The sequence below is a fragment of the Zootoca vivipara genome, chromosome 2 (assembly GCF_963506605.1).
Source record: "Zootoca vivipara chromosome 2, rZooViv1.1, whole genome shotgun sequence".
NCBI classification, from domain to species: Eukaryota; Metazoa; Chordata; class Lepidosauria; order Squamata; family Lacertidae; genus Zootoca; species Zootoca vivipara.
Genome location: NC_083277.1, coordinates 4,670,648 through 4,696,289, shown reverse-complemented (window position 1 = coordinate 4,696,289; position 25,642 = coordinate 4,670,648). Strand labels below are relative to the sequence as shown.

At 46.8% G+C, this 25,642-nt stretch overlaps 1 protein-coding gene across 4 annotated transcripts in view; it reads left to right on the top strand.

Annotated features, from left to right (window-relative positions):
- The first annotated feature begins 790 nt into the window (after positions 1-790).
- The window catches only part of LOC118080169 (RLA class I histocompatibility antigen, alpha chain 11/11-like), a 47,339-nt gene continuing 22,487 nt past the window's right edge, over positions 791-25,642 (top strand). The window contains exons 1-7 of one of the 4 annotated variants that reach the window (XM_035105097.2): positions 791-1,078; positions 6,899-7,075; positions 8,598-8,885; positions 10,503-10,586; positions 10,970-11,008; positions 11,664-11,696; positions 12,358-14,102. In XM_035105097.2, coding sequence (XP_034960988.1) covers positions 829-1,078; positions 6,899-7,075; positions 8,598-8,885; positions 10,503-10,586; positions 10,970-11,008; positions 11,664-11,696; positions 12,358-12,470 — 984 coding nt within the window. In that variant the 5' untranslated portion in view covers positions 791-828 and the 3' untranslated portion in view covers positions 12,471-14,102. Of the gene's footprint in view, positions 1,079-6,898; positions 7,076-8,597; positions 8,886-10,502; positions 10,587-10,969; positions 11,009-11,663; positions 11,697-12,357; positions 14,103-25,642 lie in introns of those variants that run through there. The other 3 variants (XM_060269325.1, XM_060269324.1, XM_060269329.1) reach the window with 3 other exon arrangements.

Below are 25,642 nucleotides of genomic sequence, written 5' to 3'. Positions count from 1 at the left end.
AGGTGGTGGGCTCTGGCCTGTCCATGTGCTGATAGCAACCTGTTTGTCAGTCTCCCAACACTTGCTGCACCTCCCTGTGTGGCAATACTCTCTCTCTCTCCCTCTCTCTCTCTCTCTGTGTGTGTGTTTTGACCTCAACCCTGACGTTCAGCCCTGGTTGTAACACTGAGCCTTTCTTTACAAGGCAGACAGTTAAACGCTGGAACCCCCTGCCACCAGATAGAGTGACGCAGGAGAAGAGCCAGGCTTCTGGATCACACCCAAGGGGGCTCATCGAGTCCAGCATGGTGGTCTCCCAGTGGCCAACCAGTTGCACCCCCAGTAAGAAGCCTTAAAGGAGCACGGAAGAGGGACACCCAGCGAGTGCTATTCTAATGCATTTCCTGCCTCTGGCAGTGGAGGAAGACATGCGAGGGCTTTTTAGAAATAGGACTCAGAAGGCGGCCTTGCACTGACTCAGCCCACGAGTCCATCTGGAGCAGGATCTCACAGCCCCTCTCCCCAGTTTCAGAGAGGGGGGCATTCAGACCCCCCTGGAGATGCGGGGGTTGAACCTGGGGTCCTCCCCTGGCAACCCCCCTCCGCCCTCCCTGCAGGGTAGGACCATAGCTGCCAAGTTATCCCTTTTTTTAAGGGATTTTCCATTATGCTGAATAGGCTTCCTCGCGAGAAAAGGGAAAACTTGACAGCTATGGGTAGGACAGGAAGACCTGTCAGGGGGAGGGAGGGGAGGGGGGCGGAGATTCCCAGCGAGGAGCTTCAATCACTTTCTCTTTCCCTCGCCAGCCTCGCTCCCAAACTTGCGCCTCGAATTCTGCCCGGCGACCGATGTCGCCATCTGCGCGGAGATTTCCGATTGGCGGAATATTATCCCCTCGCCCAATCCCGGTTCCCGCTGCTGATGGTTCCGCAGGCTGGGCAGAGAGCGGGTCTCAGAGCGCCGGAGGGAGAAGGACGCCGCTAGAGGAAGAGGAGGAAAAAGGAGCTTCGTTTGGGGGGAGATCATGGGGGTCCTCCTCCGCTGCCCCCCCCCTGATCCTGTGGGCGGCTGCCCACCTGCTGCTCCTGGACTGCGCAGGTGAGGACTGTGCTGTGGGACGGGGGGGGGGGGGAATTGGCACTCAGCCCTCTTTATGAATTGCATTTCGTGGGCGCTGAAAGGGGCGGTCGGGGAGTTTATTGTCCGAATTGGAGCCGGATCCCTTTCCAAACATCTGTTTCTTAGACTTGTGGCTTGTTTTGTATGCTGTCCGGGGCAGGGGCCGCTTCACTGCTTGGCTCGTAGCTCAAGCAAAGAACAAAACAAAACTTGAAGGTGTTGGCAGGATTAATGGTGAGGAAAGTGACTACCGGTAGCATGTCCCGCCCCGCCCCCGCAGCTTCGTGTTCACTGGTTTTTGTGTTTGTGTGTGTGTGTGTGTGAGAGAGAGAGAGAGAGAGAGAGTGTGTGTCTTTCCTCTTCTATTTTTCCTTCTCTCTTCTAATCTAACCCTCAGCCGCTCTTAAAAACTCAGACGACCAGCCTGGGGGTGGGAGCTAGACGGGTGTAGAGCTGACTTCATTGCGGGGAGTAACGTCTGAATAAGGGGTCCCCACCCGCAATTCCCAATGTTGTTTTGTTCAGGAATTCCCTTTCACAGGCATATTCATCATCAGGTTCTTCTGCTTTTCAATTGTAACTCCCCCCCTCCCCCCCTCAAATAACCCCCCTTCTAGTTGCCTGCCAAACATGTAGTTTTATAAATTATGCAGGGAGCTTTTCTGTGCCGTTTTTTGTACGGCCCCTTGTGGACGAAGGGCACAAACAACTCCTGAGAAACAAGGGGGGTCCCCACCCTACAGCCCAGTTCCCCTTGAATACCCCCTCCTTTTATATTCTCCCTCCCCCCCAAAAAAATAATTAAATAAAGTTGGAGTGTCTGCCTTGCTTCTGGAGCTCCTAGAAATGAATTGCCCTGGCTCAGAATATTCCTGCTCCACCAATCGACTGGCTCTGCATCCTACTCAAGTGTTTGACACTATTAAATTCTTAATTCCACATTCCTTATTGCTGCCTTTGGTGTTTTTCTCCTTTTGGGATTGCCACTCATGTTTTGTTTAACTAAAAAAATGTACAGGTATATCCTGCTCGATTGTGGTAAAAACTTATTGATATACAGGAAATAGTAAAATAATAAAAACAGTTGAAAGCATTACAAAATAATTAAAATTAGCAATGAGAAGCCAAAACACGTCAACATTTACGTATCTGGATAGGTTTGCCCAAAGAAAAATGTTTTAAAGAGACACTCTTGTGAGACCACCTTATTCTTCATGGGGAGGGAGAAAGATCTGGAGATACCAGCAGGGCATTTTGGGGAGTGGGAAGGAGGAATGTGATGTTGAGATTATGTGGGATTTCTCCTTGACCCCTGCTGTTTCTGAGATGAGGGAAATAATATTTATTTTGTACTGTAATCCTCTTTATTGAAGAATATGATTATCTAGTTTGGGTTGGTTATTTTCTTACATTTATTCCCCCCCAAAAATATTGTTTGTTTTTATTTGTAAATAGTTTTTGGGGTTCTCTAATGGAAAATGGTATGAATATAATACTATCATTAGTTTAATAGTTCTTTGTTGCATAAGAATTCTCACAGTAACTTACAAAGCTTTAAGAACTAAAGAGTAAGGCCTGTTATTTCTCTGTTAAACCCTCTCTACATGGGGGCTGCCCCCTCACTGTGTCTGCTACAGGCCTGGGCAGGGGGGCTTTGGGAGGGCAAAGGGTGGTGGAGACCACTGGTTCCTTCAAGTTCCTCCTCACTTTGGGGGCTCACGTGTGACTCATTTTGTGGCTCTTTATCTCCCGACCACTGAGAAGAACTGCCTGTGTTGTTTAGCCAGATGCCACAACCAGAGGCAGCTCTTGTGGTTTGAACTGGGGGAAGCCCTCGTCCTAGGAGGGGGAGGGGCTGGGAAGTGGGTCCCATTTGATCTTGCCTGAAAGGAAACTGAGCTGGAGGGAGGCAGCAGAGTCAACACACCATCAAGGTGTACGTAATTCAAGCAAACTCATCTTGCAGGTTTACCATTCCTTGCACTCTGTTTTCCACTGTGGAACTCCCTCAGAAGATGGTAGATTCTCCTTCCTTGGAGGTATTTTAGCGGAGGATGTATGGCCATCTGCCATGGATGCTGCTGTTGAGATGCCAACATTGCAGGGGTCTGGACCCTCAGGGTCTTGTCTTTGATTTTTATTTTAGTTTCCTACTTCTTTTGACACAACCTTGATGGCACAACCTTGATGGCAGAAAGCGAGGAGGAATTAAAGAACCTTTTAATGAGGGTGAAAGAGGAGAGCGCAAAATATGGTCTGAAGCTCAACATCAAAAAAACCAAGATCATGGCCACTGGTCCCATCACCTCCTGGCAAATAGAAGGGGAAGAAATGGAGGCAGTGAGAGATTTTACTTTCTTGGGCTCCTTGATCACTGCAGATGGTGATAGCAGTCACGAAATTAAAAGACGCCTGCTTCTTGGGAGAAAAGCAATGACAAACCTAGACAGCATCTTAAAAAGCAGAGACATCACCTTGCCGACAAAGGTCCGTATAGTTAAAGCTATGGTTTTCCCAGTAGTGATGTATGGAAGTGAGAGTTGGACCATAAAGAAGGCTGATCGCCGAAGAATTGATGCTTTTGAATTATGGTGCTGGAGGAGACTCTTGAGAGTCCCATGGACTGCAAGAAGATCAAACCTACCCATTCTTAAGGAAATCAGCCCTGAGTGCTCCCTGGAAGGACAGATTGTGAAGCTGAGGCTCCAATACTTTGGCCACCTCATGAGAAGAGAAGAATCCTTGGAAAAGACCCTGATGTTGGGAAAGATTGAGGGCACTAGGAGAAGGGGACGACAGAGGACAAGATGGTTGGACAGTGTTCTCGAAGCTACGAACATGAGTTTGACCAAACTGCGGGAGGCAGTGCAAGACAGGAGTGCCTGGCGTGCTATGGTCCATGGGGTCACGAAGAGTCGGACACGACTAAACGACTAAACAACAACAACAACACTTCTTTTGAGATGAGTCACTGGCCGAACTCAAGTGGGCTTCTTCCTCTTTAAGGGTGAAGTTGTCCAAATGCACTCAACAACATTTTCACAGGGGTATGATGGGTCCTCAAGGACTGCCTCTTTCCATATGAACCTACCTGGACCCTGAGATCATCTTCTGAGGCCCTTCTTCACGTGCCTCCACCTTGAGAGGTTCGGAGGTTAACCACATGAGAACAAGGCCTTCTCTGCAGTGGCTCCCCGTCTGTGGAATGCTCTCCCAAGGAAAGTTTGCCTGTCACCTTCATTCTACACCTTAATGCACCAGGCAAAAACGTTCCTTTTTAACAAGGCTTTTGGTTCATTTGATTGACATCCTATGCCCTTTTAAAATGTTTTTTTGTTTGTGTGTGTGTTATTGGGTTGTTGTTTTTATTTTGAGTATATATTTTGATTTTGTTCTGTGAACTGCCCTGAGACATCCAGGTATAGAGCGGTATATAAATTCAATAAAGAATAATAATATGTCCCATTTTGCTACCTGAGGCAAAACAGGAATTGCTTCCTCTTCCCCCCTTAGCACTGTGCCCCCCTACTTTCTGCCACGGAAATGCCCCTTTTCTCACTGAACTCAACTCGACTTCTCCGTCCAGGGGAAGAAAAGATATGGGGCAACACCAGGCGCCAGAACGCCTCCCTCTTGCCAATGGGGGGGTGCTCTGGTGGCAGCAGAAGCGGTAGGGCTGCCTCCTGGGCCGGCCAGCTCTGGGTATGATGCTGAAAGTCTAAGCCAGGCATCCCCAAATTTCGGCCCTCCAGATGTTTTTGTCTACAATTCCCATCATCCCTGACCACTGGTCCTGTTAGCTAGGGATCATGGGAGTTGTAGGCCAAAACATCTGGAGGACCGCAGTTTGGGGGTGCCTGTTCTATGCTCAGCTCCCTCCCGTCCAATCTCTCCCCAAATCTTTGTTGGGTGTTACTGTGGGACCCATGTGGCGCTGTGGTTAAACCACTGAGCCTAGGGCTTGCTGATCAGAAGGTCGGTGGTTCGAATCCCTATGACGGGGTGAGCTCCCGTTGCTTGGTCCCAGCTCCTGCCAACCTAGCAGTTCGAAAGCACGTCAAAATGCAAGTAGATAAATAGGAACCGCTACAGCGGGAAGGTAAACGGCGTTTCCATGTGCTGCTCTGGTTACCAGAAGCGGCTTTGTCATGCTGGCCATATGACCTGGAAGCTATACGCCGGCTCCCTCGGCCAATAATGCGAGATGAGCGCGCAACCCCAGAGTTGGTCACGACTAGACCTAATGGTCAGGGGTCCCTTTACCTTACCTTTTTACTGTGGGACTCATTAGGCCACCTGGTGGCCAGAGCTGGTACAGCCTTTGGGAAAGTGAGCCGTTTTGGGGATAGGGTCTTCCTTTGCCACGCTCTGTCCCCCTTCCTGTGTTCGATCTCATAAAGGGACAAGTGTGAGAAAGGGGATGTGGGGCCACATGTTGAGACCTGACCCCAAACTTGCATTTGTCCTCCTGCCCCTGCTATCACTGTGGGGTCTCCTTTCTCAAGTGGGGAACCCGCTCTGTGGGTGGTAGCTCAGACCACAACGTGGAAAGATTGCAAACATTGTAACATTGAACCATTTAAGCACTGATTATCCAAAGGGGATCCAGGGAGGATCCTGGAAATTACAGTCCAATTAACTTTACACCTGTCCCTGGGAAACTGATGGAAAGTGCAGGAAACTCGCAACTGTTAGGAAAGCCTTTAACTTGGACCGATTTCAACTTCAGGCTGTTGACAGCTGGCCTGCTGGAATCACACAGATTATATATGCAGGAGGCAGAGAGCTCTTTTTGTGCAAGGTTTTCCCAGCACCAAAAGAGCTTTGAAGCTCTCTGCCTTGCATCATAGACTCTGGTAGGTTCTCATGAGATCTTGTGGGGCTGTCCTGAGTTCCCATGAGGTCTTGCCAAAGCCTCCCAGAGCCCAGGAAGCAAGACCCAGGTCAGACCTGTTCAGTGCATGGCTCCAGAAGGTCAGATTGTGGGGAGGCTCCAAGGGAGTGGCTTAACTAGGCCCGTTTCTGCATATATGAACCATCCCCAGAAGAGAAGGAGAGCCTGCTTCAGGCCAGTGGCCAGCCTAGTCCAACATCCCGTTCTCACAGTGACCCCCCCCCCCAGATGAAAGCTCTTCTTTGGGTTCTTACATTAAGTCTGTGAAATCATATTTTATATTATGCACTTGCCTTGCCCACACAAGGTCCCTGGTTCAATCCCTGAGAAAGAGGCCCCATGCTGAGTCCCTGGGGAGCCACTGCCAGTCAGAGTGAACAGTATGAGGCAGCTTCCTGTTCTCCCGTCTATGGATGTTGCTTTGTCTGGTCACCCCTCCATCCACTTACCAGGCCTGAGCCTGCTTAGCTTCAGTTTGGTGCCTGCATCCTGAGCCTTCAAACCATGTTGTGGGAGCCCTCATCAGCTTGGTGCTTGCAAGTGGGGGGTAATTCCTGCCCCCTTGGCTAAAGGAGAGGGGCTGGCCTCTCTCTCCCTCACATGGAGCCTCAGCAGAGACATGCAGAGATTTAGTGCTCCCTGGCAGAGCATTTTTTCACCCACAGCTCCATGGGCTATTGTTGTTACTTGTATTTATATCCTATCTTTCCCCCTTCCAACTCTATGATTCTTAGGCTCCCTCTGCTCTGCCTCCTCTGTGTTTAAGGGCAGGTCTACAAACTCCTCCAACCCCTGTTGAACTTCGGCTCTCCTAATTTAGGGCTGCTGCCTGTAATACAGCAGGATTAGGCTGCTTCCTTCATCTGCAGGACCCCTAACTCTTCCCCTTCTCTCTTGCTTTTCAGGCTCCACTTCTCATTCCCTCACCTGGACAGCAGCTGATACAGAGGCCCAAGCGACCAAGAGGAAGTGGGATGCTGACTTGGCCTGGAACCAGCGCAATAAAGCCTACCTGGAGGAGATTTACATTGAGTGGCTGCAGAGATTCCTGGACTATGGGAAGGAGACTCTGCTGAGGACAGGTGAGGGGTTGGGGCAGTGGGTGGGGTGGGGAGGGGGGCTCAGTGGGGCAGTTTCCCTACCAGCTCCCCTCCCCCCCCTTAACAGTCTTCCTTTCTAGACTAAACAGCAAACACTTTTCCTTGTGGTGGCGGCAGAAAGAAGTTTGGGGCTCTGGGAGGAGAATAAGAGATGGCAAAAGACAAAGGGGGGGAGGGGCACAAAGAAACTGCAGGGATGAGGCCAGTAAAAAATAGTTTTAAATGGAAGTAAATAAAGAAAAAATGAAGAGGACAGATTTGAGGGGGGGATACAAAAAACCTCTTGAATTTGCTACATACGTATGGGGAAAGTCTTTAAAACTACAGAAATTAAACCTTTTTTCAAAAAAAAAAAAATAGAAAATGTGTGGGAAGCCCATATAATGTCTTGGAGGGCAGGAAGCAGCCCCCAAACTAAGACTGTAGTTTAGACACTCATGGCCTAGAAGCAGAAAACCTGCACATAGTGATAGAATATGGGAATTCCCTCTTCTACCTTTTTATATTTTTTTATTTGTGAGGAATATTACTTTTTTCCATGGGGAACATTCACCTTCCTCAACCCCATGCCTTGAAATGGTACAGTCCACTCTTCCGCCTTCAGGAATCTGGCACAGGGGCCAATCACATGATCAAGTGTTTTTACTAGCTTTTTTCCTGTCTCTTTATTAGCTTTGCTAAAATGAAAATTAATAAAAAATGAAATAATAATAATCAGCCACTCTGGGTGGCTTCCATTTTGAGGAATGACACATACGTGTTAGCCGTGCTTAGAGAGATCTGAGCAAATGCATCTATGGGGTTTTTAAACAAGGGTTACATTCTGAGGATCGTTCCTAAAGCCAAAATTGTGTATAGTCAAAACACATTGGATTCAATTTCTAAGGCGATTGGGTTTGCAAAAGTCCTTCTTCCCTGGACGCCTGCCCCCTTCCCACCCTGTTTTTTGTTTTTACAATCTTTTTTGCCAAGTGTGTCAAGCTGTATTTGCACAAGTTAAATGTGCCTACGTTGCTAGCTTACTGGGCCTCGTGGTCTGCTATTTCCACTCCAGGGGAGGCTGCCATGGAGAAGGCAAGTGGGCCCTTTCAAGTCCCGCCATTGGGGACCTGGTGAAATTTGCCCCTCAGCCCTAGTGGCAGCTCCCTGGGACAATCTAGGAACCATAGGTTGTCATATTTGAATAGTGTTAGAGCTTTGCAATATGATAAATGAATTTAATTTGTACCCAGTCCTCCCTCCCAAAGGAGTCTGCTTTGGCAAACAAAGGATAAAACATCTGAAAATAGTTCCCCCATAGACACTGACAGGGGAAGATGCCAAGGGAGGTTGAGGAATCCCATTTATTCGCAGTTCTTTTCAATTTCTGCAGGTGTGACATTCTGACTCTCTGGGAGGCAGGACTAGCTGGCCTCCTGGATTTCTGCTCTTTAAAAATACAGGATTCATTCCGACATCCATTGTGGATGTCTATTTTTTAACTGCAGTGCTTCAATTTTTGCAGAGGCTCCGGTGGTGAAGGTGACCAGGAAGGCAGACTATGACAGCCAGGAGACCCTTGTTTGCCAAGTCCACGGCTTCTACCCCAAGGAGATTGATGCCAACTGGGTGAAGGACGGGGAGGTCTGGCAGGAGGGCACCTCCCGAGGATTGGTCGCCCCCAACTCGGACGGGACCTACTATGTCTTGCTCAGTGTCAAGATCGACCCCGAGGAGAGGGACCGCTTCCGGTGCCGCGTGGAGCATGACAGCCTGGAGAAGCCTCTGGACGTGGCCTGGGAGAAGGAGCCAGGTGAGAGACAGACAGACAGACAGACAGACAGACAGACAGGAGGGGAAGGGGTGGGTTTTGGGAGGGGGATTCTCACCCAACTCCTCCCTTCAGCAGCAGCACAGCTCAGATGGGGAACCCCCAGTTGGATCCTGTCTATGTCTCTTAAGGCAAGCAGCTGAATAAGAATCTGTAGATTTCGACAGAGATGCTGCCTTTTCTGGGAAGTGTCTCTGAGGCCTTGAACTCAAATTGGATGTCGTAGGTAAAAATTGGCCGTCACCTTTTTGCCTTTAAGCCCAAGTAGTTGTGATGTCACATAATGTGGGCAGATATTATACTTCTTCAAAATCAAATGTGTCAGCACAGTGTGTGCAATAAAACTTTATTCTGGCATCCATCTGTGGAAAGAGACCCCCCCTCCCCCTTTCTAATTTCAGCTCTGTATGTACTCGTGGGCACCTTGGGAGGAGGTGAGGGTTGTTTGGGGGGCATTTTGGGTTATCCGCCCTCCCTGGGTGTGTTAGTGTAGCTCTGGTGTTAGTGTTGCCATATTTTGAATTGCAAAAAAGAGGACACATTTGCCGACTTCTCCTTTTAACTACTGATTGCTATGATGACTCATTTCAAATACTATATGTAGGCTAAAGAAGCTGTGATACATTGCTAGTTAGCAACATTCTTAACCTTCATTTATTGTAACTATGATCTTCAATGGTTTGGCTAAAGAGAAAAGGGAAAAACAATTCTCCCTAACACTTCAGTTAAAATTGCTACAGGTGCCAGAGAGGGTTAAAGAAAGGGGCTGCTTGCCACACCTCTGGTTATTTGCAGCACTACAACTGGGGCACTTCAAGTATCTTTACAGACACGGAAGGGGTGTTAAGATGGCTGCCACCCACACTTCCAGTTGTCTTCAATGCAACGACAATGACCCAAGGCTTCATTTACTATTTACTGGCGCCAACGAGGTTTAGAAAATGGTCACCATGCTCACTTCCTGTTATTTGTGGTGCGATAACAAACAACCTGAGGGGAATCAAGGACGTGGCTGTGGCAAGGATTATGGAAGCAGCCCTTGAGCCAAACCCTGACACAGACAGGGTAGGGGGGACCAGGGCTCTTCTCTCGTGCTCACACACCAGCCGGCACTACGGACCTCAGAGATTCCACCCAAACAAAAAAACCTGGAGATTTTGCCTCATTTTAAGAATCTGTCTGCATAGACATACCGTGTTTCTCCAAAAAATAAGACATCGTCTTATATTTATTTTTCCTCAAAAAAACGCACTATGGCTTATTTTCAGGGGGTGTCTTATATTCCTTGAATGCTTAAAAATCCTGACATGGCTTATTTTATGGCTATGTCTTATTTTCAGAGAAACAGGGTACCTGTAACTTAAACAAACTGGTTATTTTGAAGACCTCTAATGCTGGACTCTGGTGGAAAAAACTCCCTTGTATCGGGGCCACTACAGAGAGGACCTTGGACTGTTAGGAGGGAGAAAGAGAGCCTGCTTTGCACACGAAAAATCCTCCCGGGCTCATAGCCCAGCACCTCCACTCAAATCTCCTGCTTGAGGCCTTGGAGTGTTGCTGCCGCCAGTCTGAATAAAAATGTCTCCTGTCCCCTTTTAGTCAACCTTGGGCTCATTGTGGGAGCCATTTTGGGTGTTGTGGCTGTCATCTTGCTGGTCTCTGTGATAATCTTCTTCATCCGCAGTAAGTAAACTCTCCGCCCCCCCCCCGCCCCCCCCGGCATGTTTGAGGATTAGGGGTCTGCTGGGAGTGAAATAATAATCTGAAAAGGAATGAGTGAAGGGACTGGATAATGTTTCCTTCCAGCCTCTTGGAATTTATCCACTGCCTCGTTTGCCCATGTTCATATTCTAATTTAATTTTCTCATTTTTTTCCCTACTTCTTTGTAACTTGAGTTCCTTGAAAAGCTCCCCTTCTGGGCTCACCTTCCTTGGAGGTGTTTGGAAGAGACAAGAGGAGCATCTGCAGGGAAGGTTTCAGCATCTGAGAGCCAGATTGTCGAAATGGGATTGTGTGGCCTATGGAGGTCCCTTCCAACTCTGACCTTCTGCTTTTGTCTCTACAGGGAAACAGAGCGAGAAATTAGCCTACAAAGCCGCCTCAAGTGAGTGACTCCTTCCCTCTCTCTGTCTGACATATTTCCCCCAATATGGAGCAGTAACAGGTTCCAAACAGACAAAAATAAACATGGTGGTGGCCTAGTCCTTAATTACAAGACCCTGATGGATAGCTTAAGCCTGTCTGCTCAGCCTGTCTGTGAACAGCAAGGGGTCCCTCAGGGCCAGGAAAAGGCTGCAGAGAGACTGTTGGGCTGAGGGATGGGCTTCAACCAGCAGCAGGAGGAAGAGCCGAGGGTGCAGGGAGAGGGGGATCTCTGGTTGTTTACTAGAACCTGAAGCTAAAGATTTGGTTGGTTAGCTGAAGTCTGTGGATGTCAGGAACCCGCCCCCCTGAATTGGCACCACTGCTCCCCCCTCCGCCTTCTGCCTTTCTGCCCCCTTCCTGCCCAGATCACACCCACCCCAGCTCTAGTCCCCCGCTGCCTCCATGCCAGGCTGTGCCCATCTCTCTTTGCCCTCCAGCATCTGCTTCTCCCTCCAATGCTGTCCTTGAGTCCCCTTGCCTCTGGGCTGCCTGTCCCTGAACACCCCCAGATTGAGACTTATTTGGGATGGGGTTGGAAGGAGGAAGGAGAAGGGCTGGGGAGATGGGATCTCCCTACTTGGAATCCTGACTCCTGTGTTTCCTCCCTTTTGCAGCAAGCGACCAGGGGTCCGCCAGCTCCGCCAGGGGTAAGTGGGGGTGCAGGGGGGGCAAAGTGGGGCTCTTGCAGAAGACTCCGTGGGTGACATCCTCGAAAGGGGAAAAGCTTCTCCTGTTACACACTTTGGAGTTTCCAAGAGTGACATAATCTGAAGCAGGCATCCCCAACCTGCGGCCCTCCAGATGTTTTGGCCTACAACTCCCATAATCCCTAGCTAATGGCCAGGGGTCTGGGATGATGGGAATTGTAGTCCAAAACATCTGGAGGGCCGAAGGTTGGGGATTCCTGATCTGGAGTGTCCATTGAGCTGAAAATAGCTCTTGTGACTCATTGTGTCTGTCCATCTGAGCTCCACGGAGGATTCCCTCCATCTGACAAATGGGTTCTACCCAGGAACTGAATGAGAAAGAGTCACATTTTGGGTTCTGGAAGAGATTTTTCCTTCCAGTAGGTTTGATTTGTTTCCTTCCGGTATTTCCCCAAAGTGTGCAGCTTGGCTCGCTTGCTTGAGCTGCCCTCTGCAGGCATTTGCTCTGCAATCCCATTTTGGTGGTGTTCCTAGCATATCTTAGGTCTGAGTTGGGGCTGGACTAAACGGCCTTTGGGTTCCCACTAGCTCTGTAATGATGATGCCCCCACACAATGATGTTGGCTTAATTTTGAAACACTCCTGTTCTTTATTTCTGCAGGTTCAGACCAGACCAGTTGCCATGGTGCCCACATACCTCTTGAGAGAGGAGTGTGGACGCACCATTCCATGGCTTTGAGATGTGGCTGCATTATTCCCACACCCAGTGTGTGAGATGAGACCAGAAGGAGCCTGCTCAAGTTTTGCTGTGAATTGCAGAGGTTCAGAGCTCCTGCTGTCCTTCAATGTTGTTTATGATGTGCCTTAATCCTGGCTCTCACCCATCCATTCTGACTCCAGCTGTAACTTGAATTTGAGGATAATCATATTTTTCAGATGGATTTTGGCCAATTTTCCTTTGCAGCTGATTTTCCAAAATGTGTTTGTATTAGTCAGAAATGTGCCGGATATACACAACTAAAAGCTTTAAAAAGGGATGGGGAGATTGAGCAGCGATATTGATGGCTTCTCTTGGTTCCTTGTTGCTGTGGATCCCACCACAAGCCTTTCCCCAATCTTGTATCACTCACTTTCCATCCAAATTGAAGGAAAGGCAACATTTGAGAACTGCTTTAGGTGTATTATGCATGAAATAGGCTAAGTTCTTACTGCCTACCTCCTTCTTGGGTCGCCCAGCCTTTGGCTAAACGGATGTAATGTCATGGAATGTATAAAAGCAGCCTAACTGCTCTGGTTGAGTGTTTTCCACCCACCTTCTGTGTGAGGAAGTGAAGAAACTGGCAGGGAGGGATGGTTGGAAGGGAGGAGGGATACTTGGATGCTCAGGAGTTGAAGCTGAAAGAGAGAAGGAACAGAGTAGCTGAAGAGAGGCAACTTTCCTACAAGAGATGAGAGGGACTGATCCTGCTGACAGCCTAGGAGGAAGCCAGCAAGTAGAAGAGGCAAGTCAGGAGCTTCATGGCCACAATTTGATCTGAAATAAGCAGCCCCTTCTTTTTGGCTGCAGGCCTTCAGTTCATGAGACTTGTTACCTGGTCCCCACAGCCTTCTAGGAGGGGGGACCCACTGAGAGTCAGGCCACATGAACTCTTCCGAATGAACTAGTTTTCTTGCCTTCAATTTGCCTAATTTTTATCTCACACGTTCTGCCTTTTTCACCTGTGGCCCTTGAGGAACATCCTTCGCCTCTCTGCAGTTCCCACCATATGATTTCTGCAATCTTCCTTCCCTTCTCATAGGCTGGCATCACTTAAGGAGACTCTTTCCTAGAAATAAGAATGCAGTAACTCTCTTAAACCTCCAGGGGCCGCAGGACTCTCCTTGCCTAACCCAACGGATTTGCTGCACCTTGCTTTGAAGACCCTGGATGTAATTATTATTATTTTTCCTGAAGGCCTGTTTAGAGACGGTTTTAATGTTTCAAGTTTTACTCTGTTATCAATGCAAACCCAGCCAGATGGGCAGGGTATTATTATTATTATTATTATTATTATTATTATTATTATTATTATTATTATTTTGTAATGTCAGTTTGACTGAAATAAATAAGGGTGCACCACCTTCCTCTTTAGTGGTTCTTTCCTTCTTACCACAGGAGTTCCAGAGATCAACATCTCCTGAGAATATTCACAGACTCTGGCAGGGAAGTGCCAATAATTGGTCTCCCGGTGCAAAGTGACTGAACAACTAGAGTCCAAAGCGAGAGGGAGACAGAATCTGTGGTTTTGCAGGGGTGGGATTAAGTTACATGAGGCCAAGAGGGTCTGAAGTCTGGTCAGTGCCTGGATGGGGGACCACCTGGATGTTGTCTTTGGTTCCAGGACGAAAGAAAGGAGGGTTGGGATTATAATAAAAGAAATAGGTAGATATCTGATCTGGGGCAGGGTGTGGTGGGAGGTGACCAAGGTAGGGTTGCCCCGAAAGTCCGCAATCCGAGGACGAAGTTCTTCCACTGAGATGAAAAGTAGACCCCCCAAAATATTTATTTTAAATTTTTATCCCACTCTTCCAAAGGAGTTAAGGGCAGCAAACATCAAAATGTTAAAACCATACCATTTAAAATGAGCTACTCTTTCTCCCTCCACCCTTGATATAAATCTTCCCTTACACCTTCTTCCCTGGTGGGGAGAGGGATGCCATTTTGGGGGCCTCCTCAGGTGTCAAAATGTATTGAGCTGGCCTTAGTGTGTGAGTTATGCTATGTACAATGGGACTTCACAGAAAACACAACAAGGTGATTTTGGAGCATTGCAAAATCATTTCTACATGTACACGTGCAGATTATAGTACGTCCAGGCAACACATGGAGAACTGCACTGAGGGTTACAAAGCATCCCGAATTATTATTTCTGTATCAGTATTATTTTATTGTATAATCTTAGAAGGTGGTAGACTGGGACCTATGTTAACATTTGAGCAGCTCCACCAGCTCCTCCATCGGTATGTGGCGGAGTGGGTGCCCACCCTGAAAACAGGCCTCCATGGGGAGGGGATCAAATTTATTTATTTTATTTAAAAAACAGGAACAGAGAGAGTATTTAACTCCCCCCTCCTTCCCTCCTCTTCCCCTGCCCCATTTACAACTTCATACCAAATACAGCATGTATACACATACCATATGACTTTCCTTCCACACTTTTCCTGGTTCCTTTGCTTTTCTACTAATTGCGTAATCCGCATCTTTTTAATCTTCCAATTTGTTATGTATTAAATACTCTTATCTATTTCAACTGCTGGATTTATACGAGGCCTAAGCTATGTCTTTCTCTATACTGGTTCTTGAAATATTCAATAATGGAATATTCAATAATGAAATATTCAATATACTGGTTCTTGAAATATTCAAGATGGGAATACTGGGGGGAGGACAGAGACATTTGGGTTGTAAAACATGTCAAGAAAGGGGAGGGTTGAAGGAGGATGGAATATATACTGTTTATTAGGATGCATAAAAAGGGATTGAAAACTGGATTGCTGATTTTGGAACTTGTTGGAATGGAAGGGAATAGCCGTGATCAGGGGAGGGGGAGGGAAAATTGAGAATAATTGATAAATTAAAGATTGGGAAGGTAAAAGAAAAAAGAGATTCAAAATATAAGGAGGTCCTTGGAAGAAAATTATGGTAAGGGAGGGAACAAGATTGTATGTTTGGTAGAATTAGGATGTAATAGTAATTGGGAGTATTAGAAAAATGGTTTTGGCAAGACGATTTGGGATGGTTGGGTGCTTTCCCTCTCTTGTCGGTCGTCCCCAGGCTGGGGGCCCCTGGTGGCAGGGGGGGGGCCTCTGGGGTGGGGGGGGACGGGGAGGGGGGAGGGATCCAACTGGAAAAAGATCCACTTCCCTTCCTCTTTCCGTCCTCTGGGATTCCTCGTGGCAGGAGGGGTTCTGGCGGACGGGGGAGGAGGGGGGGTGAGAAATGGGAATAAAAGAGAATTATTAAAGAATATGGATAGCAGATTAATATAAGATTGGAAAGATTAAAAATAGAATGAGGAATATGATAAGAAAACTGTTAAATATGATTCAAAAATGAAAATCAGATAGAGGGGGGATCGGGGAAGCCCACATAAAAACAATGTTTATGAAAAATGATTAGCTAATAATAATCTTTTTCTTTTTTCTTCCTATTTTTTTTCTTTTTTCTTTTTTCTTTTTTGGCTCCTCTTTTTTGAGTGCGTACTAAGATTGGATAGATGGTTGGATGGATACCCACTTGCGTCTCTCCTGCAAACCTGGAGCCTCTTGGTGGCAGGGGGGGCTCTGGGGGTGGGAGGGAGGAGTGGGGAGAAATTCAATCATAAAATGAACCACTGTCGACTGCCCGTCTTTCGGGGGATCCTCTTGTGGGAGGAGAGGGCTCTTGGAGGGTGGACAGAAGTAGGTGGAAAATATGTTATGTTTGCTTATGTATGTTCTTTTTATTATGCAAAAAATTAATAAAATATTATTTAAAAAAAATAAAGCACCTGCAAAGGTATCTCCCCCCCCCCACATAAGTGAAAAACATCAGAATCTGCCTGTATTCCACCCCACCCCACCCCACCCCAATTGTCACTTTGTTTTCTAAGCCTGCACTCATAGACTTAATCATCTAGATTCTGCCAGCAAGTTCAGGGTTGATTTACAGGACTATCCTAACCATAAAAGGGTCATTTAGTCCCACTTCCTGCAATACAGGAATTTCAAATAAAGCATCCGTGACAGATGGCCCTCTAAGCTCAGTTTAAAAACCTCCAAGGAGAGTTTACCACCTCCCGAGGGAGAGTATTCCACTTGATCATAAAGACAAGCCGACAAGCAAACCTCGTAGCAGTTTGCAAAAAGGATTAAACAAAGAAATTATCAGGGGGGAAGGCTGTTGAAAACAAGAATTTAAAACCTTCAAAAGTAATGAAAACCAACAATAATAATAATAACCCGTGATAATTAGGGAATAATAAAAGGAGATTTTATTAACAGCCGAACTTAAAACATTAAAAAAAAAACCCACATACTTCCCACACAAAGTAAGACTTGAATTGAAAGGACACGAAATTTATTTCTTGGGTCGGAGGTTTCTAAAAACTCATCGATTCCTAAAAAGGTGTCCGATGAGCAGCTGTCAAAAAAGGGCGAGGAGAGAAGCAGTCTAGAAGCAGCCTGGAAGTGGTTTCTCCGGGCAAGAGATGTACCTCTCTTTCGTTGTTGTTTTTTAAAAAGCCTATGACTCAGTTATGAAAGTACCATTTCTGGGAAATCAGCTGAGTATAAAGAAAGGAGAGTTTCGACTTCAGGGCTTGGGCGCTAGAGGGCGCTGCGAGACAAAAAACGCCAGAAAAACCCGCAAAAAAAATAGAAGTACTGTAGACGTAGTTCATATTTAGTAGAGAAGGAGGAGAAGCAACTCGAGAGAGGCGAATAAACTTGTACAGTATATAAATCTGGAGGAAATATATATGGAGTTTTTGATGTTTTAATTATGTATTTAGATATATATTTAGATATATCGAAACCTGCCCAGAGTGGCTGGGGAAACCCTGCCAGAGGGATGGGGCATAAAAGGGCATAAATGGGCATAAATATTATTATTATTATTATTATTATTATTATTATTCCCACTCCCAGCGAGGAGCTTCAATCACTTTCTCTTTTCCTCCCCGCCAGCCTCGCTCCCAAATTTGCGCCTCGAAGTCTGCCCGGCGACCGATGCCGCCATCTACGCGCAGATTTCCGATTGGCGGAATATTAGCCCCTCGCCCAATCCCGGCTCCCGCTGCTGATGGTTCCGCAGGCGGGGCAGAGAGCGGGTCTCAGAGCAAAGGAGGGAGAAGGACGCCGCTCGAGTAAGAGAAGGAAAAAGGAGCTTCGTTTGGGGGAAGATCATGGGGGTCCTCCTCCGCTGGCCCCCCCTGATCCTGTGGGCGGCTGCCCACCTGCTGCTCCAGGACTGCGCAGGTAAGGACTGTGCTCTGGGAATTGGCACTCAGCCCTCTTTAGGAATTGGAGCCTGATCCCATTCCAAACATCTGTTTCCCAGACTTGTGGCTTGTTTTGTATGCTGTCCGGGGCAGGGGCCGCTTCACTGCTTGGCTCGTAGCTCAAGCAAAGAACACAAACAAAACTTGAAGGTGTTTTTTATTTTAAATAAACTTTATTTTATTAATAATATACATAATATACATAAAATACACATAAAAAATTAACACCCACATAAACATACATAAACATGTACAAAAATATTAAAGAAAACCACTAACAAATAATAATAATAATAATCAGATATATAACAAAATAATAATTTCAAAGTATAACTGAACCAAAAAGACAATAAATACTCTTGAATTCGTTTAAATCATATGTGTACTAAAATCATAAACATACATAAAAACCCTCAATCCTTAAAGCACACAAAATAAACAAAATCATAATGAAATATAGAAATCATATATAAACTATAGACTGACATAAGACACATATAAATTTCTCATTCAAAGAAGAAATATATATAAAAAGACAGAAAAAGAAATTTTAAAAAAAGATTTAACATTTCTACGTTTATCTTCTTGACCCCCCCCCCCCGGTACCGTTTCACTCTTCCAATTTCTTGCAATGAGCATTCTGCCTTCGCATGCATCATTAGCACTCTATCTTTTACCTGGGCAGGGGGGCTTTGGGAGGGCAAAGGGTGGTGGAGACCACTGGTTCCTTCAAGTTCCTCCTCACTTTGGGGACTCAGGTATGACTCATTTTGTGGCTAAACAAAAAAATTCCTTCAGTAGCACCTTAAAGAACAACTAAGTTTATATTTTGGTATGAGCTTTCCTGTGCATGCACACTTCTTCAGATACACTAGAAACAGAAGTGTCAGACCCTATATATGTTGTTGTTGTTTAGTCGTTTAGTCGTGTCCGACTCTTCGTGACCCCATGGACCATAGCACGCCAGGCACTCCTGTCTTCCACTGCCTCCCGCAGTTTGGTCAAACTCATGTTCGTAGCTTCGAGAACACTGTCCAACCATCTCGTCCTCTGTCGTCCCCTTCTCCTAGTGCCCTCCATCTTTCCCAACATCAAGGTCTTTTCCAAAGATTTTTCTCTTCTCATGAGGTGGCCAAAGTATTGGAGCCTCAGCTTCACGATCTGTCCTTCCAGTGAGCACTCAGGGCTGATTTCCTTAAGAATGGATAGGTTTGATCTTCTTGCACTCCATGGGACTCTCAAGAGTCTCCTCCAGCACCATAATTCAAAAGCATCAATTCTTCGGCGATCAGCCTTCTTTATGGTCCAGCTCTCACTTCCATACATCACTACCGGGAAAACCATAGCTTTAACTATACGGACCTTTGTTGGCAAGGTGATGTCTCTGCTTTTTAAGATGCTGTCTTGGTTTGTCATTGCTTTTCTCCCAAGAAGCAGGCGTCTTTTAATTTCGTGACTGCTGTCACCATCTGCAGTGATCAAGGAGCCCAAGAAAGTAAAATCTCTCACTGCCTCCATTTCTTCCCCTTCTATTTGCCAGGAGGTGATGGGACCAGTGGCCATGATCTTGGTTTTTTTGATGTTGAGCTTCAGACCATATTTTGCGCTCTCCTCTTTCACCCTCATTAAAAGGTTCTTTAATTCCTCCTCACTTTCTGCCATCAAGGTTGTGTCATCTGCATATCTGAGGTTGTTGATATTTCTTCCGGCAATCTTAATTGCGGCTTGGGATTCATCTAGTCCAGCCTTTTGCATGATGAATTCTGCATATAAGTTAAATAAGCAGGGAGACAACATACAACCTTGTCGTACTCCTTTCCCAATTTTGAACCAATCAGTTGTTCCATATCCAGTTCTAACTGTAGCTTCTTGTCCCACATAGAGATTTCTCAGGAGACAGGTGAGGTGATCAGGCACTCCCATTTCTTTAAGAACTTGCCATAGTTTGCTGTGGTCGACACAGTCAAAGGCTTTTGCATAGTCAATGAAGCAGAAGTAGACGTTTTTCTGGAACTCTCTAGCTTTCTCCATAATCCAGCGCATGTTTGCTATTTGGTCTCTGGTTCCTCTGCCCCTTCGAAATCCAGCTTGCACTTCTGGGAGTTCTCGGTCCACATACTGCCTAAGCCTGCCTTGTAGAATTTTAAGCATAACCTTGCTAGCGTGTGAAATGAGCGCAATTGTGCGGTAGTTGGAGCATTCTTTGGCACTGCCCTTCTTTGGAATTGGGATGTAGACTGATCTTCTCCAAACCTCTGGCCATTGCTGAGTTTTCCAAACTTGCTGGCATATTGGGTGTAGCACCTTAACAGCATCATCTTTTAAAATTTTAAATAGTTCAGCTGGAATATCATCACTTCCACTGGCCTTGTTATCAGCAATGCTTTCTAAGGCCCATTTGACTTCACTCTCCAAGATGTCTGGCTCAAGGTCAGCAACCACACTACCTGAGGTGTACGAGACCTCCATATCTTTCTGGTATAATTCCTCTGTGTATTCTTGCCACCTCTTATTGATGTCTTCTGCTTCTGTTAAGTCCTTACCACTTTTGTCCTTGATTATGGTAATCTTTGTACGAAATGTTCCTTTCATATCTCCAATTTTCTTGAACAGATCTCTGGTTTTCCCCATTCTATTGTTTTCCTCTATTTCTTTGCATTGCTCATTTAAGAAGACCCTCTTGTCTCTCCTTGCTGTTTTTTGGAAATCTGCATTCAGTTTCCTGTATCTTTCCCTATTTCCCTTGCATTTTGCTTGCCTCCTCTCCTCCGCTATTTGTAAGGCCTCGTTGGACAGCCATTTTGCTTTCTTGCATTTCCTTTTCCTTGGGATGGTTTTCGTTGCTGCCTCCTGTATAATGTTACGAGCCTCCATCCATAGTTCTTCAGGCATTCTGTCCACCAAATCTAAATCCTTAAACCTGTTCCTAACTTCCACTGTGTATTCATAAGGGATTTGATTTAGATTGTATCTTACTGGCCCAGTGGTTTTTCCTACTTTCTTCAGTTTAACCTGGAGAAGGAATTGGCAAGCCACTCCAGTATCCCTGCCAAGAAAACTCTATGGACAAAGACAACCCTATATATATACAGAGGCTTTTTGTATATATATAGGGGATAGCTCCATATATATATATATATATATATATATATATATATATATATATATATATAATTTTGTGGCTTTTTTCATTTTGTGGCTTTTTGTCTCCCGACCACTGAGAAGAACCGCCTGTGTTGTTTAGCCAGATACCACAACCAGGTATTTTAGCAGAGGTTGTATGAGATGCCAACATTGCAGGCAGCTGGACCCTCAGAGTCCCGTCTATGATTTTTATTTTAGTTTCCAATTGTTTTGAGATGAATCACTGGCCGAACTCAAGCGGGCTTCTTCCTCTTTGAGGGTGAAGTTGTGCAAATGCATTCAACACCATTTTCACAGGGGTATGATGGGTCCTCATGGACCGCCTCTTTCCATATGAACCTACCCGGACCCTGAGATCATCTTCTGAGGCCCTTCTTCACGTGCCTCCACCTTGAGAGGTTCAGAGAGTGACAACGTGAGAACAGGGCCTTATCTGCAGTGGCTCCCCATCTGTGGAATGCCCTCCTAAGGAAAGTTTGCCTGTCACCTTCATTATACACCTTAAGGCACCAGGCAAAAACGTTCCTTTTTAACAAGGCCTTTGGTTGATTTGATTGACACCTTGTGCCCTTTTATAATGTTGTTTGGGGGGTGTTATTGGGTTGTTGTTTTTATTTTGATTATATATTTTGATTTTGTTCTGTGAACTGCCCTGAGACCTCCGGGTATAGAGCGCTAGATAAATTCAATAAATAATAATAATATGTCCCATTTTGCCACCTGGGGCAACACCAGACGCCACAAAGGGGGTGTGTTCTGGTGGCAGCAGAAGCAGAGGGGTTGCCTCCTGGGCGGGCCAGCTCTGGGTATGATGCTGAAAGTCTAAGCTCAGCTCCCTCCCCTCCAATCTCTCCCCAAATCTTTGTTGGCTGTTACTGTGGGACTCATTAGGCCACCTGGTGGCCAGAGCTGATACAGAGCTGATGACGCGGGTGGTGCTGTGGGTTAAACCACTGAGCCTAGGGCTTGCCGATCAGAAGGTCGGCGGTTCGAATCCCTGCGACGGGGTGAGCTCCCGTTGCTCGGTCCCTGCTCCTGCCAGTTCCTAGCAGTTCGAAAGCATGTCAAAATGCAAGTAGATAAATAGGAACCGCTACAGCGGGAAGGTAAACGGTGTTCCCGTGTTTTGCTCTTTTTTGCCAGAAGAGGCTTTGTCATGCTGGCCACATGACCTTGAAGCTATGCGAGATGAGCGTGCAACCCAGCTGGTACAGCCTGTGGGAAAGTGAGCCGTTTTGGGGATAAGTTCTTCGTTTGCCACGCTCTGTCCCCCTTCCTGTGTTCGATCTCATGAAGGGGGTAAGTGTGAGAAAGGGGATGTGGGGCCACCTGTTGAGACCTGACCCCAAAGTTTCATTTGTCCTCCTGCCCCTGCTATCACTGTGGGGGCTTCTTTCTCAAGTGGGGAACCCACTCTGTGGGTGGTAGCTCATACCACAACATTGGAAGATTGCAAACATTGTAACATTGAACCATTTAAGCACTGATTATCAAAATGGGATGCAGGCAGGACCCTGGAAATTATAGGCCAATTAACTTTATACCTGTCCCTGGGAACCTTGCTCCTTTTGTGCAAGGTTTTCCCAGCACCGAAAGGGACTCTGGTAGGTTCTCATGAGATCTTGTGGGGCTGTCCTGAGTTCCCATGAGGTCTTGCCAAAGCCTCCCAGAGCCCAGGAAGCAAGACCCAGGTCAGACCTGTTCAGTGCATGGCTCCAGAAGGTCAGATTGTGGGGTGGCTCCAAGGGAGTGGCATAACTGGGCCCGTTTCTGCATATATGAGCCATCCCCAGAAGAGAAGGAGAGCCTGCTTTAGGCCAGGGGCCAGCCTAGTCCAGGCCCCCCAGATGAATGGTCTGATCCCAAAAGCTCTTCTTTGGGGTGTTACATTAAGTCTGTGAAATAATATTTCATATTATGCACTTGCCTTACCCACAAAAGGCCCCTGTTTCAATCCCTGAGAAAGAGGCCCCATCCTGAGTCCCTGGGGAGCCACTGCCAGTCAGAGAGGCAGCTTCCTGTTCTCCCATCTATGGATGTTGATTTGCCTGGTCTCCCCTCCATCCCCTTACCAGGCCTGAGAGCCTGCTTAGCTTCAGTTTGGTGTCTGCATCCTGACCCTTCAGACCATGTTGTGGGAGCTCCCATCATCTTAGCGCTTGCAAGTGAAGGGCAATTCCTGCCCCCTTGGCAAAAGGGGAGGGGCTTGCCTCTCTCTCCCTCACATGGAGCCTCAGCAGAGACATGCAGAGATTTAGTGCTGCCTGGCAGAGCTTTTTCTTGGCCACTGCCCTATGCTGTTGTTGTTACTTGTATTCACTGTATATTCTATCTTTCCCCCTTCCGACTCTATGGTTCTTGGGCTCCCTCTGCTCTGCCTCCTCTGTGTTTAAGGGCAGGTCTACAAACTCCCCCAATCCCTGCTGAACTTTGTATCTCCTAAGTTAGGGATGCTGTCTGTAATACAGCAGGATTAGGGTGCTTCCTTCTTCTGCAGCACCCCTAACTCTCTTCCCCTTCTCTCTTCTTTTCAGGCTCCACTTCTCACTCCCTGCGCTACTTCTTCACTGCCGTATCTGAGCCTGGCCAGGGGCTGCCCCAGTTCATTGCTGTGGGGTACGTGGATGGCCAACAATTCGTTCAGTACGACAGTGACACCAAGAAGATGCTGCCTCGCGTTCCCTGGATAAGGAAGGTGGAAAAGGAGGATCCTCAGTACTGGCACAGGAACACTCAGAGATCTCAGGGCAATGAGCTGGTGTTCAGGAGGAATCTGCAGACTCTGTGGAATCGCTACAACCAGAGTGGAGGCAAGTGGAAGGCAGGAGAGGCACAGAGTCATGCTCCCCCCCCCAAATATCATTCCCTCCAGGGGCCAGAATTGCAGGGAGGGGGCTTCAGGGAGACAAGGAAATGGAGGGTGGGGGTCTCCACCCAGGGCAGAAGCTTCTTCCCCTTCCCTTCTGATCAGTTCATAACTGCAGGAATGGAGGAGGGCAGAGGGAAGATCCCATTCAAGGTCTCAATGGGGGCTGGGATGGTGTGGGGTGGAGGGGACAGAGAATGAGACTTTGGGGGGGGGGGAGTCCCTCCAGAATGACACTCTCTGGACCTGCACATCCTATCAAGGAAATGTCTCCATTGCCTGCCCTTCCTTCTATGCTAGGCTCAGCTTAGGCCTTCTGAGGTGGAAATCTGTCCAGTTCATTTTCCTCTGGGAGGGAAAGAGAAGGGTGGGAATCCTGAGGCTGAGACAAGCAAGCCTTGAGTCCTGGTCCTGCTTAAGGAGAAGCCAGTTGCTCAGAGAGGGGTTCTGATTGGCTGACCCTTCTGACCATCCCCAAGGCCCTCCCACTGCCTTGCACAGTGTTGAAAGAGAAGCCTTTTTAAGGAATACAAATGAACTGGGTTTTGGGGATCAGAGTGGCAAATACATGGTTAAAAGCAGAGGCATGGTGGGCATCTGAAGTGGAGGGGGAGACAAGAGCCCCCAAGGTCTTCCTGCAGCCTGAGACAGGGAATCCCCAGAAGATCTACACTGGCAATTATTAGCCTGGTGCTGCCATGTTTGACTGTCCTGTGTCCAAAAGGAGCATTAGGCCAGAACTGGATCAGAGCCCATTAATATCAGAAATAATCTGATAAACTTTGGGTTGTGTTATTTTGAGAGTTTCACTCTCTCAGATTTTAGTTGGAAAACTTATGGCCTGGGAGGGAAGGAGCCCCACTGAACTCCATGGGACTTGCTTCTGAGTAAACCTGCATAAGATCCCACATCTCCAGCATTTATTATCCATCTGTACTTACTTTATTGTCTCGCAGTCTTAGGGATGTGTAACAGGACCCTTTAGAAAGGTCTTTCACCCCCTTGGTCCAGTTATGGCGATTTCTGCCACACTCCTCGCCCACCCCCTGCCCCATCCAGCCTTGGAATCACTTAAACTCAGGAGAAGCTGGGAGACCTCTGGCCAAAGCCTCTTGGCACACATTTTTGTTTTTTAAACTTCTTTCTGAAATGAGTCAAAAGATGTTAGGGTCATTGCACATCAGTTCAATGCGGTCATGTCACCCACTTTTTTTTTTTTTTAAACATAATTTTTATTGATTTTTACAAATTACAAAAGATGGTACATACATAAACACCTTTTCCACCTTCTTCCCACCCCCCTCCATGGGTCCTCCCCTGCCACAGAAGTATCCCACGCAGGTGATCAGTCAGAAGTGGTCCATTTTATGATTGGGTTTCTGTCCTCCTCCCCCTCCCCTGCCCCCCAAGCCCCCCCCTGCCACCAGGGAGCTCCAGTGAACCAGGGCAGTACGCAGGAGTTCATCCATCCAACCATCTATTGTCATACCAAAAAAAAAAGAAAATACAAAAAGAGAAAAAGAGAAAAAAGAGAAGAAGAAAAAAAAAAGACAAAAAGGAAAAAAGACAAAATAAAAATAAAAATTCATCATAATTGTTAAATTCATAATTGTTAAACCATATTTTGTGGGCTTCCCCACCCTCCCACCCTTCCCCGGTTTTCCTCCCTTATTTATCATCTTCAACAGTTTCATAGTTCATATTTTATAACATACACCTTTATATCTTGTACCACTTTTAAACTATTATCATTTTCGCCTATTGTCCAATCACTGAGAAATCAAACTCCCATTTTTTCTTCCCGTGCCTAATTTTTACCCCTCTATAGGCCTCCATATTTTCACCTTTTTCCAGAATCAATTCACTTTTTAAACCTATAACTATTCCCAAACTAACCTTACACCCCCCGAGTACCG